This window comes from Pipistrellus kuhlii, unplaced genomic scaffold (assembly GCF_014108245.1).
Source record: "Pipistrellus kuhlii isolate mPipKuh1 unplaced genomic scaffold, mPipKuh1.p scaffold_m20_p_15, whole genome shotgun sequence".
NCBI lineage: Eukaryota > Metazoa > Chordata > Mammalia > Chiroptera > Vespertilionidae > Pipistrellus > Pipistrellus kuhlii.
In genome coordinates this window covers 43,008,895-43,029,842 of record NW_023425460.1, presented here as the reverse complement: position 1 = coordinate 43,029,842, position 20,948 = coordinate 43,008,895, and the positions used below count along the sequence as shown (strand labels likewise).

General features: G+C 40.8%; 1 protein-coding gene across 1 annotated transcript in view; it reads left to right on the top strand.

Annotated features, from left to right (window-relative positions):
- Positions 1 to 392: 392 nt before the first annotated feature.
- Positions 393 to 20,948, top strand: part of CACUL1 (CDK2 associated cullin domain 1) — a 39,568-nt gene continuing 19,012 nt past the window's right edge. Inside the window, 6 exon segments of the mRNA XM_045582219.1 lie at positions 393 to 455; positions 546 to 1,008; positions 1,011 to 1,130; positions 1,133 to 1,252; positions 13,064 to 13,190; positions 14,083 to 14,185. Coding sequence (XP_045438175.1) covers positions 393 to 455; positions 546 to 1,008; positions 1,011 to 1,130; positions 1,133 to 1,252; positions 13,064 to 13,190; positions 14,083 to 14,185 — 996 coding nt within the window.

Sequence of the window (20,948 nt, the reverse complement as noted above, 5' to 3'; positions counted from 1 at the left end):
AAGTTTGCTAAACTTTCTGGCTTCAATGTATAGAGGAGTTAGAAACTTAAAAAATACCCATGAACATTTCAAACGCATTGATTTTTTTTTTTTAGTCACCCTGCTAAGTTTCAGTTTTTATTCTCGGGTTTTGAGGTTTGGGTGGTGTGGGCTAAGGCCGCGAGTTAGCCCATAAAGGAACGTGCTCAATGTGCGAACGTTTTCAATGGCTCCCTAGCTCCGTCCCCAAACCAAGGCCGGGCTGCGAGGCCCTGGACGGCGCGAGGGCCCGGTAAACCCGGTGGGCCCCCCAAAAACCTCAGGGTGGCGGGTGGCACTAGACTGGGGTTGGCATTCCGCTGCAGGAGGCGGCCAGGTTCTCGGTCGTCAGGGCAACCAGGCTGCGAACGCGCATGCGCAGCCGAACTCCCCCTTATGACGAGAGGCCGAACGAGGGGGCGGGGCCGGACGAGGGGGCGGGGCCGGAAGAACGCTCACCCCGACCGACCGCCCCTCCGAGTGCAGCCCCGGCCGGGGCGGGGCGAACCTCTGCCCTATTGCTTTAGGGGGTGACTCACAGACCCCGCCCCTTTCCTCTTGGCTTCCTCGTACCACGTGTTCCCCCGGCCACGCCTCCAGCCGCCCTTCCCAACGGCCTGTGGGAAGCTGCTGCAAAATGTCGTGAGGGGCGTCACCGCTTTACGGTCGCCTCTCCCCGACGAGAGGCCGGGAGCGCCCACCGCCGCCAGCCCCGTCTCCCAGAGTCAGCCCGGCGGAGAGCGAGCGACCCGGCGCCCCGCCGCCCTCCCCGCCGCCGCGCCGGCCCGGCCCCCGGCGCTGTGGCTGGAGGAGGCCGCGCTGCCCCCTGGCCCGGGGCCCAGACGGGCGGCGGTGCCTGTAGGACGGGCGGGTGCTGGGGGCCGGCCGGCAGGAGGGAGGAGACCATGGAGGAGGAGGAGGGGGGCAGCTACGAGGCGATGATGGACGACCAGAACCACAACAACTGGGAGGCCGCGGTGGACGGCTTCCGCAGCCCCCGCCGCCCCTCGCCGACGCCAGCCCCGCCCGCGAGCCGCCAGGGGGCGCTGCCGGCGCCGGCGGCCTCGGCGGACAGGAAGGGCCCCAAGAGGGGCTCCCGCTGGGGCCGCCGCCGCGGGGGCCAATGGGGAGGTCATGATGGTGAAGAGCTGCGACGCCGCCGCCGCGGCCAAGGGGGTCCCCGCCCCCGGCCCCGGCTCCACCATCAGCATCAACAGGTCCACCTCCAAGTTCCGTGAGTCCCGCCGCCGCCGTCCCCCCTCCGGCCGCCCGGGCGCCCCTCCTCCCCGCCCGGACGCCGCCCCCACCCCTGCGGAGCGGCCCCGCTTCCTTTGTCTCCAGGCCCGGGTCTCCCCTCCCCTCCGGTCCCCGCCTCCCTCCGCCCAGCCCTCCGCCCCCGCCGCGATCGGTGGCCGCGGCCCGGCGTCTAGGGTTACCCGGCCCCGCGCGGAGCCCGGCGCCCCGCCCGCTCGGCTCCTGCCCGATCGCCGCCGGCTGTCACCCCGCTCTTCTCCGCGCCCCCGGAAGCTTCCCCTCCAACGGGAGAGCAAAATAAGGCTCAGCTTGCGTTTCCATAGGGAGAGGACTTCCGCTTCTCTGTCTCTCTTTCTCTCTCTTTTATTTTTTATTTTTTCCTTTTTGCAGCCAGAGAGCAAAATCTGGCAACTTCTGTTCTCGCGCTTTTAGCCAGTCTACGTGAAACTAAGTTGGGGGTTAGACAGCTGAGCTGTATCTGCACTCGTTCTTTCCCTTCGCCGGTGTCTGCACACCTGCTTCCTGATAGGAGAATTGCATGCGTTGCTTGCCTCTTGAGTTAAACCCAGGCATCGGGAGCTGTGACATCCGTTCTGAAGCTCCTAATCTGTAAGATTGTTTTCAACAGTCTGCCCTGGTAAGAGCAAGTTATGCAGCCCGTGTCCCAGTCCAAACTTCGGGGGCGTGTTGGACTTTTTTATTTTGGCGGTGTGCCGCAACGGGCTGTTGCAGGCAGAAAAAAAAATTAAGGCCAAAATCTGGAATTCCAAACCGCCCCCAATCGGGAGGTACGCTTACCTAGTTGGGGGGGGGGGGGAGTGTTTTTGTTTTGAGAGGGTTTTTTGACCATCACAGACAGATCTTTCTCTTCTATTAATAACTGCAGTTTTTGAATGGCATCTGGTAAAGCAACTGGAGATGGCATCTCTAGTTACTAATTTTATCAATCTGCACTAGGAATTGTCCAATTAGCACTGCAGAAAACGATGCCTTGATTCAGATACTGTATATAATCACTGCCTTACGCTTGTGTGTGTGTGTGGGGGGGGGAGAGACAGCTCATAGCCATACGTCTTCAAGATACCGCTTTAATCAAAGACATTCATGTGTAGGTAAGGTTGGCTTTAAGTTTGCTAAAGTTTCTGGCTTCCATGTATAGAGGTTGGTAGTATTTGTATTTGATTTTTTTCCTGTTATGCATGCATGGGAATAATATTTACGTGCATAGGTTGTGTGTTGAAATCTGTGTGGTGAAAGTAGACCTTGGACAAAGTGTCAGGTTGACTTTTCTAAAGGCTGAAGGAAGCTTGTTTTAGTGTTTTCACAGAGTTCATTTGAAGAGTTCAAAAAACAACATAAAAAAGCAGAAATTAGTGAAATTAGGGAACAAATGACTTGCCAAACCAAAAGATTGTTCTTTGAAAATAGTAAGCTAGACAGACCTGTGTTTAACAAGATTGTTCAAGGAGAAATGATTGCAAATAAAGTAAGTGAAAAGGGAAATAACGACAAACATGAGATTTAAAACATAATTTTATGAATTTCTATAGGTTAATAAATTTGAAAGCCTAGATGAAATATCTAAGTACTTAGAAAACTGTAAACTCTGAAAGCTGGTGACAGAAGAAAAAGATAGCTTGAACTGCTTAATAAATATTTAACACACTGAAATGGACCCAGATAATCTTATAAGTGTAGTTGCATTGAACTTTTAGATACTAATACTTAATTCATTTTTACAAGTTGTTCTGGGAAACAGAAAAACAACAAAAAAAAGTCAAGTTCATTTTATGAGGTTAGTGAAATCTCGGTTCTAAAACTAGATAAGGATAATATGAGAAAATTAGCGATCTGTTGCACTTATTAGCAAAGATTTGAAAATCCTACACAATAGGATTTTTACACTGTTGAGGCCCAACAGTATGTTAAAAAATTATGATCTATAGAGTTTGTTTTAGAAATGTAGGCATGGTTTAACATTTATTTATAATGTAATTTATCTCATTAATAGGCCAAAAGAGAAAAATCATGATTATCTTGATACCATAAAATTATTTAATAAGTCCAGCTCAAAATACAAGGTAACTGTGTAAATGTCATTACCAAAAAGCTACAAGTAATACAATACTTATAGAGAAATTTTATATACATTCACTTCAAGATGGGTAATAAGGATACCTCCATCACTATTACTGTTTAACATGATAAGAAAGGTTCTAGTTAACACTATTATAAAGGTATAAGGACAGGAAGGGAAATAATGAAATTCATCATTTGCAGATAATATCACTTACAAGAATTAGAATCAAGAGATAAACTATTAGTAAGAGTTTATCAGGATTGGTGAATTAAAGATTAGCCTACAAAAAATTAATAGCATTTACTACACTAGCAATCAAAGGTAAATATTGTATAAAATAACTGGAGGCCTGGTGCAGGAAATTCATACACGGGGTGTGTGTGTGTGTGTGTGTGTGTGTGTGTGTGTGTGTGTCTCAGCCCGGCCTGCACCCTCTCGCAATCCGGGCCCCTTGGGAGATGTTCGACTGCCATTGGGCGAGACCCAGACCCAGCTGGCCCCACCCCTGCCAAGCCCTGCCAGTGGGGGACACAACGTCATGTCCCTGGGTAGGGACGCAGCTACTGGGCCGGCACCCCCACCCACTCACGGGTGCCTGGTGTGCAGGCTGCCTCCTGTTGATTGGTCATAATGACGATTACATATTAGCTCTTTATTATATAGGATAGTAACAAAACTATAAAGTCTCTAGGAATTAACCCAAGAATACATAAAACTTTTAAGAATACATAAAACTTTTAAGAATACATAAAACTTTTAAGGAGCTGTCTCCTCTGCACTGGCCAAATAGGCTAATGCAGTTGTCGGCAAACTCATTAGTCAACAGAGCCAAATATCAACAGCACAACAATTGAAATTTCTTGTGAGAGCCAAATTTTTTAAACTGAAACTTCTTCTAACGCCACTTCTTCAAAATAGACTCGCCCAGGCCGTGGTATTTTGTGGAACAGCCACACTCAAGGGGCCAAAGAGCCACATGTGGCTCGTGAGTCGCAGTTTGCCGACCACTGGGCTAGTGAAATCAGAATGCCATACAGTCACCACCCCTACCTTTCAGGTGTTTGTATATCCTCAGGGATATACCGTATTTTTCGGACCATAAGACGCTCCAGACCATAAGACGCGCCAGTTTTTAGAGAAGGGAAATGAAGAAAAAAAGATTCTGAAACAAATAGTGTCCTAAAATATTTTATGTGCATTAAAACCCAACATCACAGTCATAAACACATGTAATCAACCCTGTAAAGTAAACAGCATTTAGAACCATTTTAGAGCCGGGCAAGCACACAGAGACCACACGGAGCCGGGCAAGTAAAAAAACATTTTTTTTAAAGTATATGTGTAGGCTATATTTGGACCATAAGACGCAGGGACTCCCCCCCCCCCCACTTCTGAGGGAAAAAAAGTGCGTCTTATGGTCCGAAAAATACGGTACTTTGCATTATTTATTTGTTATTTTGGTAGGAGGGGGCACTTCTAGGGGGTTTACTTGTTCCTGCCTGTACTGGTGCCCCTTACCCCTGTGGTTGAGATGAGACCTGGAACTTGGGGTTTGGCTCTACCACCTCACACCTCTAACCTTATCCTGCCAGAACCAGCGGCAGTATATTCTTTTCCTCGCTCTGACCTTCCAAATCTCACTCAGGTGTAATGATTTAGTTTAAGTTTCTATGCTGTCTTAGTTTTCTGTGATGATGATCACCAGATCTCAGGAGCTTACAGAACAACAAGGGTTTGTGTCTTGCTCACGTTATGTTGGTGGCGGACAGTTGACGGGCTCCTCACAAGTCCTCATTCTGAAGAGCAGCTCTTTTCCGTCCCGCCATTCTTGGCAGAGGCAGAGAAGAGTGGCCAGAAACACAGGCTTTTACAGCTTCTGCTCAACTGTAGCAAATGTCCCATCCGCTCATTGACCGAACATGCAGTTCCGTCTGAATGTGTTGGGGGGTGAGGGCAGTGGGACTAGGGTTTGAGGGTAAAAGGCAGAGAATAGATGGATGGAGGGAATGAGGGCGGGAAGGAAGGATCCTGAGTTGATTGATTATACTGTGCTGTGATCGCTTGAGAATTATTGCATCAAAAGTTTCTATTCTCTAGTATTTTAAATTGAACTCAGTGAAATTATTATTTTTTTAAATGTCTGGTTCAAAAACATGTTACATATTGACTGTTGAATTGAATGACATTAACTGATTTTTATTAAATCATAAATAAATTTGCCCTTTACTTGATCAGGTCCTGTCTGCCAACTTTCATATTGGTAGATTGTTTCACAAGTGGATCACTTAATATATTCAGGTCTTAAAATACACACTGTTCGCAGCATCTGGTGGTTATTTGGGTTAGTGGGAGTTGTGCGGCAGCAAGCGTCCCTGTGCTATTGATCGATGCATCCTGGAATCTTACTGGGGATCTTGTCTCGCCACTTTTTGATATGTATTACACAAAGTGGCTTTGATGAAACTGTAAGAGACAGACATTGTAGCGTTTATGTAAGCTCCAGTCTTAAATCCCTAAAGAGAATTGAATGTTGTTTACTTCCCCTTTAAACTGTAACACTGTAAGTTGTAGACCGTTGTAATCACATTTTATTTATTTATTTATTTTTTCTTGATTTTTTACAGAGAGGAAGAGAGAGGGATAGACAGTTAGAAACATCGATGAGAGAGAATCACAGATCAGCTGCCTCTTGCACACCCCCTACTGGGGATGTGCCTGCAACCAAGGTACATGCCCTTGACTGGAATCGAACCTGGGACCTTTCAGTCCGCAGGCCAATGCCCTATCCACTGAGCCAAACCGGTTTCGGCCATTGTAATCACATTTTAAACTGTTAAGTGTTATATAAAAAAATGATGTTGATATCCTTCTTTAACAGGGCAAGCTAGCCTTTAATTTTTCTTACACTTTTGTGGACATTTGGCTATTAAGCTCTGAAGATAGACTTACAGAGACATGTAATTTGTAGTTGCAGGTGTGCTGTCTAGACATCTGAATGGCATTTTACTCAACAAATATTTATTCTGTATACCAGGGTAACAGTATAGCCTCTGGTGATGAATGAGACACAGTGTAGTGTAGGAGATAATGGACAGGTGATTATAATTAAAGTTATGTATGCATATGGTAGCATAGAGGAAACGGAACGTTTATAAAAATGAATAGAAGTTTGTCAGGAGAATTGAGGATGACTTGAAGAGACTTGCAGAGGAAGCAAGTGCTTAAGATCCAGAGTTGAAATTATTGTTGGGACATAAGGTGTGAGGCACATAGAGTGGCACAATTAAACGTGGATAGATAGAAAGGTCTAGAGAGTCCTGACCAGTGTGACTCAGTGGTTTGAGCGTGGGCCCATGCACCAAAGGTCGCAGGTTGCTCCCTGTCTCCTAGTCATGGGTGTGTGTGTGCGCACAGAAGGCAACAGTCAGTGTGTCTTTCTCATATGGATGTTTCCCTCCCTCTTCCCTCCCTCTCTCCCTCTCTCTCTGAAAGGCAATGGAAATCCTCTGGTCTGTATTAATAACAATAAAAAAGGTCTAGAGAGCGACGGGCATGTTAGAGGTAGGGTTTTCTTCTATAGGAGCCACTGAAAGATGTCAAAGGAGTCAGCCTGGTGAAATTTGCCTTATGTGCTAGTTTAGATGAGAAAGGAGAGAGATTGGAGACCTAAAGACCAGTTACTTAGTGGGTTGTAATTATTATCGTCTAGACAAGAGATGAAGGCTTGAACACATACAGCAAACATGTCAAACTCAAAGGCCAAATAAACAAGGGTTAAGTTTATTTGGGCCGCAACAAAACAAAAGCTTCAATTTTCATAGAAACGTAGGTTTATTTTGATAGAGACATGCTGAATACAAAGGGCTGAAATAAAGGAATAATAATTAACATAAAATAATAAAACATTTCAGTAAAAAGTAATATAGTTTCTTGAACATTAACTTACCATACCAGACACTGAATAACTGCACAAATTAATAAGCATACAAGACATAATGTGGCAATCGGCTGCTAAAATATTCGCTGCTAGTATTAGTGAAGAGAATGGTGCGCCTGTGTGTAAGGCGCATAAACAAAAGGAATGCAACACAATTAAAGTAATCAGTCATTAGTGAACGTTGTAGTTCCTTATTAATAATTATGGATAACAGGATATTGTAAAAATTAAGTTACAAAATTTTTATTAAAACATTTCTTACATATCCCGTTACATTGACTGGGCCGCAAAAATATTCATTGTGGACCACATGCAGTCCACAGGCTGTGAGTTTGACATGCTTGACATACAGTCTTGGAAGAGAGGTGGTGTCAGATTTTGGAAATATTTGGGGACTAGACTCTACAAAATTTATGTGTTAAGGAGAGAGGATAAAGACTCAAGATTGCTGGTTTGGATGACTGGGAGCTGGCATTACCGTTGGCCTGAATGTGGGAGGAGTATAGGCAGGTCTGTGTGTGTGTCTGTCTCTTTAAAAGATGTCTATGGACCATTAAGGAAGTGAGGATTAGTAGCAGTCAGTCAGTCTGAACTTTCTCATTCTGTGCTTTAGAATATTGGAAATACTGAGATGAAAATTTCATTAGATTTATTTTTCCATTTCTGAGGATTTAAGATTCAGCAAACTCTTTGGACTTAAACCAAAACTTTGCTCTTATAAAAAGCTTGTAATTTGAAAACTCAAACTGAAAAGACACATAATTAAAATTAGTGGTTCCCTCCCCTGCCTCTTCCATTCCTGGACTTATCACTTTTTTCCTAAGAGTTACTTTTAATGCATTTAGTTGTTTCTTTTGATATTTATCCACTCATTTTAATGTGTTAATATTGTTATTCTTTAATTTATCACTTTTATATTACCTATTGACTTCTCATTAAGGTGAGGATTTAGTTCTCACACACCTCATCTCTTAAGTTAATACCACTTTTTGGTTCAATTGATCATATTTACTAGGTGTACTGGTTAATAATGGCTGATTTTGTAATCAAAGAAAACATGATACTTTGAAGAGAAACATTGAAAGTGCTTTATTCAAAGTAATGTCCAATGCTAGCTACACATAGCATACCATCTTTCAGGTAATTTGTGGATACTGTCCCAATACAACTTTTCTTGTATTGAGGCAAACCACTCAGAGACCCAATTTTCCACTTCTTCGTACGTTTTAAAGTGCTGCTCAGAAAGTGCGTGTGCCATGGATTGGAACAAGTGGTCATCTGAAGGAGGAAGGTCTGATAAGTGCGGCTGGAGGCCTAATACTTCCCAGGCAAGATCTTTTAACGTGTCTTTAACTGGTTTTGAAGTGTGTGATGGTGCATTATCACGAGGCAAAATTACTTTGTTTTCTGGAACATTCTGGTTGTTCATGATCAAAAGCATGGTTCAAATTGATTATTTGTGGTCAATAGGGATCAGTATTAACGGTTTCACCTGGTTTTAGAAGCTAATAATACACCACACCTTCCCGATCCCACCAAACGCAGAGCATTATCTTCTGAAGCGATTTGGCCTTGTAGTCGATATCGATGGTCGACCTGGATCAACCCATGATTCAAAAGAAATCCACTTTTCATCGCCAGTCACAATTCGATGCAAAAAAGACTTTCTTTTGTGCTATTGAAGCAGTATTTTTCTGATGACTTTTCGGCTTTCTATTTTTCTTTCATTCAGTTGATATGTCACCCATTTTCCTTCCTTTAAAAATCTTTCCCATTGCTTGTAAATTATTGGAAATTGTTTGCTAAGCAACATTTAATCTTTCAGCAAGTTTTTTTAAAAAATATATATTTTATTGATTTTTTTTTACAGAGATGAAGAGAGAAGAGAGAGGGATAGACAGTAAGAAACATCGATCAGGTGCCTCTTGCACACACACACACACACACACACACACATCCACCCACTGGGGATGCACTGCAACCAACGTACATGCCCTTGACCGGAATCGAACCCGGGACCTTTCAGTCCGCAGGCCGAAGCTCTATCCACTGAGCCAAACCGGTTTCTGCAGCAAGTTTTTTTTTTTTGAGGTTGACAGGCAACTTCATCCAATAATGCCTGTAATTGTTGGTCTTCAAACTTTTTTAGTTGACCCGGACGTTCTTTGGCTTTCACATCGAAATCATGGCTTTTATAGTATTTAAACCAGCGTTCACAAGTATCTTGAGATGGAGCATGTTCACTGTAAGCTTCCTGAAGTATACGATAACTTTTTCTTCAAAATGAAGTAATGAATTAAAACTTCCCGCAAATGTATTTTTTTTTTTGGGGGGGGGGGGCACAAAATTCGACATTTTTAAACGTAAAGATATCTGATGTTAACACCTTCAGCAAATTTGACATGAAGTTGTGAAGCTTGCTGTGAATACAAAAAATAGCATACATATCAAATCGCATATATATCAACATATGTGTAACTCCATCTATTGAAAAAAAATCTGCATTATTTACTGGTACACCTAGTACATTATGATTATTAGTATGCAAATAGTTTCTCAAGGGCCAGGAGTGGACTCAGATTACATGTTCTTTCACATAGAAAGAACTTCGGAAGTTGCCTTGTTTATACTTCAATGATTTTGTCAAACTCATCTTAAAAACACTGCAACAGCTTCCTCCGATTCACCATATATCTGTCACTGGTGTTCTCACAATGCTCAGTTAATCAGTATTTTCTTTGTCTGCTTGTGAAGCTGTGAGTCTTCCTGTTCCTATTATTCTTTAGGGTCTTTGCATAGTTGCTACTCAGGGACTTTCCAAATAGTTACCTGATGTCTTCCTTTTTATTGGTGTGTTATGTGTGTATGTGTGTGTTGTATTTACAACATATCTTCTGAGAGAATTTGTGTGTGGATAAGTTTGTATATAAAAAAATGCTGCTTTCATACTTGATTGATAGTATGTGTATAGAAATCTTAACTGAAAATCATTCTTCCTTGGACTTTTTAATGTTGTTTCATTGACTTTAAGCTTGCAGTATTAGAATGGAGAGCTCAGATACCATTTGACTTTTTTTTCCTTGAACATTTCTGAGATATAAAAGGGTAATATGTTAATTAGACCAGATGTCTTCCAGACGTCCTTCCTGACAAAGCTGGGGCCAGAGGGAAGCCAGCCTGGGTCCCAGGTGCCTGCGGGGCGGCTGGAGGAGGGAAGCAGCCTGGGTCCCGGGTGCTGGCTGGCGGCTGGCGGCTGGCTGCTGGCTGCTGGAGGCGGTGCCAGTTGACAGCGGAAGGGGAGCCTACCCTTGCATGAATTCTCGTGCATCCAGCCTCTAGTGTTTTTATATTTGTCAATATTTTTCTCGCTTTACAGTTTCTCTGTTTTCCCTTTTCTCTGGAATTATTACTGTTAGTCAGATGTTGATTTCCTGTTTTGATTCTCTAAGTTTGTTAATTTTTGCTTTGTTCTGGGAGAGTTTTATTTTCTTAATTATCTTTGTTTTTATCATATCAATTTTTGTTTTGATCTCTCCTGTCTGAGACTTTGCAAATCTTGATGATTTTAGCTCTATTAATATTTAAAAGTGAAAAAGGCTAATTGGTAGTTCTGGGTTTGAGAGGGGCCTTTCCAAGTAAAAGTGTGGGCTTCTCTGCAGATCTGCTGTTCTGTGCAGGAAGTGCCAGATATTAGTATGTGAATGCCTTTTCTCTGGGATTGCTCAGTTTCCGTAAAGAAGGACCTTCCATTTGAAGGGACAACGATGGGGTGGGTTGGTGGAGCAGGAAAGAAAGTACATTTCTTCTGGCTGGTGGCATTCTAGAATTAAAGAGAAGCGCAGGGTTAGATATTTGAGCATTTCTGGTGTTGACTTAAGTCCACAAGCCCTGTGTGACTGACACACACACACACACACTCTCACCCCCATTCCCACCCCACCCCTACTATGAATCTGTGTCTTAAAGTTTCAGGCTTTTATCTTCCAGCTTTTTGCACGAACAGTACTTCTCTTTACTGTTTAGTCTTCCAGTCAGTCTTTACCTGTCATCCACCAGCTCTCTCTGCCTTTAATCCACACTCATTGTATCCTGTCCTCAAGCCCTGACCTTCTCAGAGGCCTGCAGGACACCTGTCAGTGCACTTAATGGTGTTTCTCCCTCAGCACACCTGCCTTGCACTGCTGCCTCAAAGTTAGACTTTCCTGGTCTTAATGCCATGGAAAGGTTACTTGTTTTTAAAACCTGCAGGAATCAGAATTCTAAAACTGTGGCTGACTTGCATATGGTTAGTGTACAATAGTTTACACCTGTGTCATCTCAGCTGAGTAGGTGCTTCCGATTTGAATATTTTAGATAGATTGGAGTTGGAGAATAACAGATGAGAAGCATCTTGAAGCTCAGTGACTAATATTTAGAAATAATTGATGTGATAGAAAGAAGCTAGGTAAAGGCTTTGTTTTGCCTGGTATCTCTGCCAGTAATCAGCCATGGACCCTTGGGGAAGTCAACCTCTGAGCTCTCCAGTTTCTGGCAAAACAATAAAATACTGGATGTAGTAGTTGTTAGTCTGGTCTTCTGAGGTAGTTCATAAGACATAAGGTGTGTTAGAGGCTTTGGGTAGTTCTTTTTAACATTAGCTTCATTTCATTGTTGTGAAATCGCTGTCAGCTTGGATATCAGAGTTGTTAGGACACTTGTGATAAATGCTTTATTAAACCTGGAGTGAAGGAGTAAGCTAGCCAGGGAGTAAGGTAAGCCTTCAGTGTAAGGCTCTAGTTTAGGGGTGTCGAACTCAATCAGAGAAGGGGCCAAAATCTAAAATCCAGCCTAAATCGTGGGCCGAATGGTTTACTGAACAGTCATAAACTGTCATTGTGATGGAAACGCAGCAGAGTGCAGTGATGACAGCGTGGTGCGGGCCACATTGCAAGGCCTGGCGGGACGGATTTGGCCCGAGGGCCTTGTGTTTGACACATGTGCTCTAGTTCATTGATGCTTTTTTCTGTTGGGCTTATCCAAAGTGTAAGATAGCAAGAGCCCATCAGAGTTACAGTAATGTTAGGAGGCACTAGTAAGTCTCTGTAGGTTTTCAGTAACTTCTTTTGTTACTATACTATAGTATTTTTTAAAAATGATTTTATTGATTTCAGAGAGTAAGGGAGAGAGAAACATCAATGATGAGAGAGAATCATTGATCAGATGCGCCGCCCCCCCCCCCCCCCCCCAGTACACACACATACATTGGGGATCGAGTTTACAACCTAGGCATATACCCTGACTGGGAATTGAACTGGGACCTTCTAGTTCATAGGTCAATGTTCAGCCACTGAGCCAAGCTGGCCGGGCATTACTGTAGAATGTGGACTTTAATTTTCATTGATTAGGTAGATTTTCCCAGGGATGTTCCATAACCTTATTGTGGCTCACAGATAGGAATCTTTTTATAATGGGTATTTGAAGGTCAGTGCATGTTTGAGTGGCTCCACTGATAACGGAAGCTTATGGAAACCAGTGATATTTGCTTGTTTTGTTTTTAAAGATGGACACACTCATAGTAATTCCTTTTAAAATCATAATTAATGTTGCTTAGAATCCTTGACCAGGCTGTTTTGGTGCTGTTTTGTTTTATGAAATAGGATAGTAATTGATTTGTATTTAGGTGATAAAGTGTCAGTGTGAAATCTAAAAGAAATTTGACTGAGGATACAAAATTGCTCTATTCCTGTTTGTTTACATGTGGTAACAGTAATATTTATTTTACTTTTTACTTTTAGTAATGAATGTTATAACTATTGAAGATTATAAGAGCACATACTGGCCAAAATTGGATGGTGCCATAGATCAGCTTTTAACCCAGAGTCCTGGTGACTATATCCCCATATCCTATGAACAGATATACAGGTAAGGTGGATTTAATTCGCCTGGGTTTGAGAGGGTATATTGAAGTTCATGGCAGCTTGAGTGTGATAGTATGTATGCATATAATATATAATATGTAATATGTAATATAATATATAATATTAGGCTCTAAGTTATTTATATGTTACACACATGTGGATTGGAGGTTTGATTTATACTTTTTGCTTCAGATTTGGTTTTCAAATCAAGATAGAGTTAACTCCATCTCAGCCTGCCATCCGTGCCATATATAATGCAGAAGAGATGGAGGTCAGCAAAAAAGGGCAAGATATGTATTTTTAGTCTCACAGGGAGACTTGAGCTTAATCTGCCGATGTTTAGTGCCACACAGTTCTAACTCTCAGGTTATTTTGTTTCCCAGCTCCTGGTAAACGGAAGCAGCAGATTAGTGAGGAACTGGGGTGGGTATGAGATCAGCCCAGTCACAAGAGGAGGAAGTGACAACTGAGTTGTTCCACACAAGTGAGGCACAAAGAGGTTACACTGCAAATGCTTTTGTGAGTTAGAAACGTTCTACCCATAACACTCTCTCTTCCTTATTTTGACATTCATTAAAATGAGAGAGAAGCTGGTCTATAAATAGTTACCATAGTCAGACTCTCAGATTATCACCAAATATTTAATTATCTAGTATTGATAAAATGTGCAGTAGAGTGCTCATAAAGATTTATTTGTTGCTGGTGGTAATACCTCTCCCATCTAAACACTGATTGGAGCAGGGTAAATTTTTTATTTAAAAGTAGTGATTGGTCACTGTTTTTACATCTGAATTGGTTATTTGACCAGAGGCTGTATATACAGAGTATGCTTTAACCTTGGGCTGAATTACATGCTTCATCATTAACCTGGTTTTTCTGTTTTGTTTACCCTACAGTTGTGTGTATAAATGTGTATGCCAGCAGCACTCAGAACAGATGTATAGTGATCTGATTAAAAAGATACCTAATCACTTAGAGAGAGTCTCAAAGGAGCTGCAGGTAAAGAACTGATTGTTTTGCTTTTTGCTTCCTTGGGATTTTCTGACTGGTTGGAATTAGCCTGTGTAATAAACCTCCGGAGGCTTGTTAATTTGAGTATGAGATAAATTTATAAACGTTTTTTAGATGGATATTGACCAAAGCAGCTAATTTTGTAATAGGTTGTTATTTTAAAATTTTGACATACATTGTGGAAATTTTTAGACTGAATATATTTCAGACTTTAACTGATTCATTTATTACCATGTGGATATTTATTTAAAACCTCCCCCCCCCCCCCATGTGTACTTCAGTATTTGGTGGCATTTGTAATATAAATGTGTATATGTTAATTTTTTTCTGAAACTTTCAAAAGATTATCTTTGAAGAGTGATTTGCCTACTAGTTACTAAAATTTACTAATTATGAACAACTGAAGTCAGAATTTTGTGGATAAACCCTCTTTAGACAAACGTCATCCTGGCTGTCAAATCTGGGGCAGGTTGTAGAAAATACTCTGCTTAAGCAAATGCTTGGCCTCTTGGCCCCCCAGCATCTCGCTGCCTCAGTAAGTTTTCCAGTGCTCGAAGGTCAGGTACTATTTTTATGCCAGGGCCAGATCACATTTTAGTACTGGCGTGGAAGTAACATGATGTATAGGAAAGTCACTCAGCAATAAATTATGGATCCACACCACAGTTGGGAAGTACTCCAGCAATTCTGAAATAGCCACTCTAGAAAGTGCTGGGGCGTGCTTTGGGCCTAGATATTGTTCTTTACTCACCTGTGTGCTGAGTGATCTTAGTCTTATTTAGCCTAAATTGTTGTACTTAATAGCTTTCTTTTTTTTCCTCTTAATTATAGCCAGAGCATTGTTTATCATAGCCAAATATATACTTTTTCTGTAGTTGTAAAGTGTTTTCATCATCTTTTTGCCACAAAATACCAGATCTTTATTCAGAGACACCTCTAAATTGCCAACAAACAGCCAGATTCTCTAGGTGTTTAAAATCAGAGCAAGGGTTGCTTTGCTATTTGTGTTTTGTCCGGTGGGTGGCAGCATAACTCAACTTGTCTTGTATATTTTTAAAAGGCTCTAATATTTATACCTGTTGAACTAAAAAGTATTTTTAAAAACGTTCATTTCCCCAAATATGGAATTTTATGCCTTTCCAGAGGGAGGGAGATTTTAGATAACAAGAAAGTTGCCTGCTATCCTTTTTACATAGATTTCTAGTAAGATAAACATTGTTGCCAACTCTTCACATGCATGTTCTACTGAAATTTTTTTCTAAATAAGTTATTTGGAGATCTATTTATTAATCCAAACTTGAACTTAAAGCAGTTGTTATAGCAAAGTTATTTTTGTCTCAAAATTTGTCAATGAGACACCCTGTACGTTTGCTATCCTTTGAAGGAAGGGACCGTGTTTTTTCCTCATAGGCTTAACATAATGCCAAAATCCAAGGAGAAGTCTGCAAAAGTACTTACAAGTTGATAAATGGCATTTGTTAGCTTTACAACTGATATTACTAGAACCATCTACTTGGTTAGTTCAAACAGCATCCTGGACTCAGAAAATGAAATTTGGGATGAGCAAGAGAGTCAGATCACTTAAATAAAGAACAGTTATTTGCTATTGTTTATTGTCACAGTGAACACAATACAATTATGAGTTGTGCTCTTTTTAAAACTTTTTGTTTTGAGACAGTTATGTTCTTAAATTGGAAAGGATATAAGAAAAAAGTTTTCTTTAAAAAAATAAGCAAATAGTGTTAAGGTGGTAGATTTCGCCAAGTATTAAGAAATGAAGTACATAAGAAAGTGAGAAGTTATCCTAGTCCACCGGACTTCTTTGGATATTTTCTGTATTAAGTAATCCTCGGGCCTTTATAACCTCTTATGTCACCTAGCCAGTCAATTTAAAAACTAGGATTAGAGCCTAGATTTATCTCATGGTTATATGGGTAAGCTGAAGGAATCCTGGATTACAGAGGTTAGACTTTAATTCAGTTTACTGTTTAAGCTATTTGGAAAATGAGGGAAGTTATATTTTAGAAATAAATGAGGGAGAAATGTCCATATCAAACTGGTATTAATAACAGGAGCAGTTAACTTTTAAAAAAAATATTTTATTGATTTTTTTACGGAGAAGAAGAGAGAGGGATAGAGAATTAGAAACATCGATGAGAGAGAATCATTGATCAGCTGCCTCTTACACACCTCCTACTGAGGATGTGCCCGCAACCAAGGTACATGCCCTTGACCGGAATCGAACTCAGGACTTTTCAGTCCTCAGGCCAGTGCTCTATCCACGGAGCCAAACCGGTTTTGGCAGGAGCAGTTAACTTTGAGAATCAGGAGAGAAGTGTCTTCTGGACTCCCTTTGACTTCTTTATTGTTACCTTTAATTAGAAACTCATTCTTACAAATTATCTGAGGAGTGTCTAATCTGTATGTTAAGGTTAAGGTTCCTGTGGTTCATTTATCTTTTATATAATTTACCATTTTTTGGATAGTCTACTGTGGAAACTGTCTTCACAGCAGGAATGAGAATGGGATGTCAGATGTATCTTGGAGGAAATTTATTTTTATAGCACCTTTGTCAGCCTCCAGTGTAATTTTGTTGCTTCTGGAGCCTTGACAAGTCTGTCCATTGGCAGAATGCTCTTGTTCTGGAAAGTCAAGGAATAAGCCAGGTAGACTAAAAGCATATTACACATTGTTTTGCTAAAGTTAGTCATGTAGAGGCAGATTTTTAAAAAAGGAATTTCTAATTTGACTCAGAAAATAATATTAAGGATCCTTGAGAGAGCAATCAGGTTCATTTGTGTGTCCAAAATGCCAAAGTCATATTTGGTAATATAGGAATGAATGTTAAAAGGTTTAAAATAAAATTGGAGAATTTTTAGCATTTCCATTTGACTTAAACCTTTAATTTGCTGAAATTCCCCACCTTTTTATGCATGTTGTATACCTTTTCTGCCATATCATTACATATATCAATCAGAGTTAATTTATAGACAGTTAACAGTTTGTGGGCATCTTTGCATCTAGGGTTTGCTGACTCTCTAATTCTTGACATTGGGTTATAGTTTGATTTTTCAAAGGTGTTTCTTTTCTTTTTTTAAATATAATTTTATTGATTTCAGAGAGAGGAAGGGAGGGATAGATGCATCCATGATGAGAAAGAATTATGGATTGGCCGCCTCTTGTATGTCCCCTACTGGGGATTGAACCTGCAACCCGGGCCTGTGCCCTGACTGGAATCACACCCAGGGCCCTTCAGTCCCTAGGCTGATGCTCTATCCACTGAGCCAAACCCGGCTAGGGGGATTTTTCAGTGTTTCTTAATTTTTGATAACTGACCTTTGCTGGTGACAGGACGGCTGGAGGGTTACCTCCAGCAGTAGACAGTTTTTGCCTTAGATCAGAGAAGGGTCACCAGGTGTAGGTGGGTCCCCTCTTCCCTTTTGCTTTGTATCTGAGCAGCGTCCAGGGTACTTGCAGCTTTTGTTCCTGTCTTCCATTGGCAGCTAATCCCCACCTTTTCAGCTCCAGGAGGTGCAGTCAAGCATGGGCTTCTTCGGGTACTTCTGCCCCATCCTCAAACCTGGCACCTGTGTGCCACAGAGGGCGGCTCTCACATCTCTTTCACTGCCTTCAGTCTTCTCTCAAAGGCCCAGTGGAAACCCATGGAAAAGAGCTGGCGGCTAGGTGGGGACTGCCCTGGTGTGAGGCTTGGGGGCTTCTGCGCTGTGAGCTCACACTTGGCCTTTAGTGATTCATTCAACTGCTGTGTTTTCTTGCAGCTTTTATGGCTGCCATCACCAGAGGGGAAGCAGTTCGGATATTCTTTCTTTCCGTAGAGGAGCTTGTCAGTCTTTATAATTCATTTCACTTGGTTGGGCGTATGGAATATAATATAAGTGTGAGACTGAATGTCCTCATGAATTTCTGCATGAGGCACTTCACTGTTCCATTTTACTAACTATAATCAGTGAATTTGATAAGTCAAGAAATGGTTAAATTTACAGAAAAAATTCACTTATAGTCTTAATACTAATGTTGAAATGCTAGTGTATTATATTTTTACCCTTTTCAGTATAATTGGCAGCTAAATAGTCACTATTGCCATGCGTCAATGCCTTGTGTTGCATGGTGATTACTGCTCAACCTTTTCTTGAATTCTCTATAGACTCCCTTCCCTTAGAGCTCCTCTCTCCTTTGAAGTGGACATTTCTAAATGCTGAACAGCTGCCAGAGCAGCTGTTTAAAGAATCCCCTGAAGTTCTCATTAAAAATGTACCTTCTGGAAAGTTTCTGAGTCAGGACTTTGGAGTGTGGCAAAGGAATCTGTCATGTACAAGTTCTTCAGGCATTTGGAGAGCTGAGAGCTGAGTCTTTGAGAGTCCCTGGGCTATTGAAGAACCATTGGTCCCGAAGCTGTTCTTGCTCTTAAGCACGGAGTGGTGCCATCTTATGTTTAAATATAATCTGAAGCTACTCACATTTGTACCCCTTAAGCGCTCTGGGCTAGAAGTGTCCAGGCAAACCTGGATAATACAAACAACAAATCACAGGTTGAGAATCTAATGAAGTGGGACTGATGAAATAGACAATGGTGTGTCCAGACAGTTATTAAAATTATGTTGTAGAAATATACTTGACCTGGTAAATGATGATATGTAGCTGAGTGATAAAAGCAGATTGCACGCACTGACACAAGAACAGAAGAACATGTTAATGATGGTTATCTACCTGATATTAGTAGTTATTTTTCATTTGTAATTGCATTTTTAACTTTTAAAAATTTTAGCGAACATACATTACTTCTGTAAAGATAGAATTGTAGTGTTTGTTAGATCCTTCCCTCCCACCTTTTTCTCCCTATTTCATTTTAACATGGAAAAGTCATTATTTAAAGAAAACAGGAATGTTTTTGTGAACACAAAAGCACATATTCTTAATTTTTCCCGTATCATTTTGGTGGGATGGGGATGGGATGTAGGTAGAGGAGGGATAGAAATAAGAAACTGTGGCCCTATCCTGTTTGGCTTAGTGGCTAGAGTATCGGCCTGCGGACTGAAAGGTTCCAGGTTTGATTCCGGTCAAGGGCATGTTCCTTGGTTACGGGCACATCCCCAGTAGGAGGTGTGCAGAAGGTAGCTGATTGATGTTTCTAACTCTCTATCCCTCTCCCTTCCTCTCTGTAAAAAATCAATAAAATATATATTAAAAAAAAAAGAAATTGTGGAACTTGTTTGCATTTTACATCTGCGGTGTCCAATTCGGTAGCCTCTAGCCTTATGTATTATGGTAAGAGTGTAAAGAGTTCCTGGGACCAAAATATGTGAGAACTACTAGGATAAACAGTGTCCCAGTTATATTTTTAGAACAATTGCAGATCAATGTGATTTTATGTTAGCTTTGTGTGAAAGGGGGTACAAATGGGATACTTTTTTTTGTATATATATAAAATCCTTCTGGAAGGATATAAAAGAATTAAGTGTTGGTTCAGTGAGGAAGGAGTGAAAGGTAAACTCTAAGCCTTTTTGAACTCATTTGAATTTTAAGCCAGATGACTATATTACTCATTAAAACAAAATTTAAAACATTCCTCTTACCAGCCATATTATACATTTTAGGGAATCTAGGTCTGTTATGAAAAATTGGAGCAAGTTTAGAGTAGAAGTTATTTTTCTGGCAGCTTGCTTTTTCTTGTTTGAGAAGAAAATGAAGCTTGCTTGCTTCAAGGGTAAAATATTTCATTTAATGTCCAAGCCAAATATATTCATGTTGAAATAATGTAAATCAAATAGGTAGTAATTTTCCCAGTGGGGCCCAAGGTATACCAAATTTAAGTTTTAAGGACGAACAATTTTATTAGCTTTTAAACATAGTTTTTCTTCTAGGTTCCTAGTAAAGAGATTGAATTTATTTTAGGAGATCGTTATAATTTATAGTCCTGCCATTTAAAAGGGTTTGAATAAGTGCTGGGTGAAATGTGGAAGCTAAGTAAATGTTCTGACATTTGATTCAGTACAAAAAGTGCTTTTTATTACTCATAACCTTTGGGGTTTCTTGAAAAGAATAGCTAAGGAATTCAATTTTATTTATTCTGTCTGCTATTAAGTATGCCTTTTGATCAATGTTCGTGCTTTTAACTTTGAAATAGATAAAGTGTCCTTTCATGGAAAGGGAAAAATCATTTTAATGCAAAAACTCTTCAGATTTCCCCCCAAATAATAATTTTAAAATTTATTTCTTTGAATACTGAAATACAATTTCTAGAGTTCTTTGAAGCACTTTAGAGAAAGATAGCGCATGTGTTTCTGTTCATTAGTTATAGTTAAAAGTTTGCCCATAATGTGGAACCATTTCCCCAATTTCTTTAGTTAATAAGGAATGCTTTTCATAATGTTAGTGGGTTTTTATGAAGTACTTGACAAATGGGTAGTTAATTCATTAAGTTTACTTATTAGTTGCATATGCATATATAATATTTGGACATGCAAATATATATATGCATGTAATATTTACACAGCATATTCTTTGAATCTAAACACATCTTAGAAGTAGCACAATTAGTATTTTTTAATTTTATATGTATGGAAATTGAAATTGAGAGTACTAAATGTATTGTGTAATGTCATACAGCCTTGTTACAAGTAAAATTTAGATTTTAAAAAGGCTAGGTTAGATTTCAACCAGTTAAGCAAAGCTGTACTTAAATTTAAGTAAAGCTCTGTTCTTGCAAGACATGCCTTTATGTATACCTACT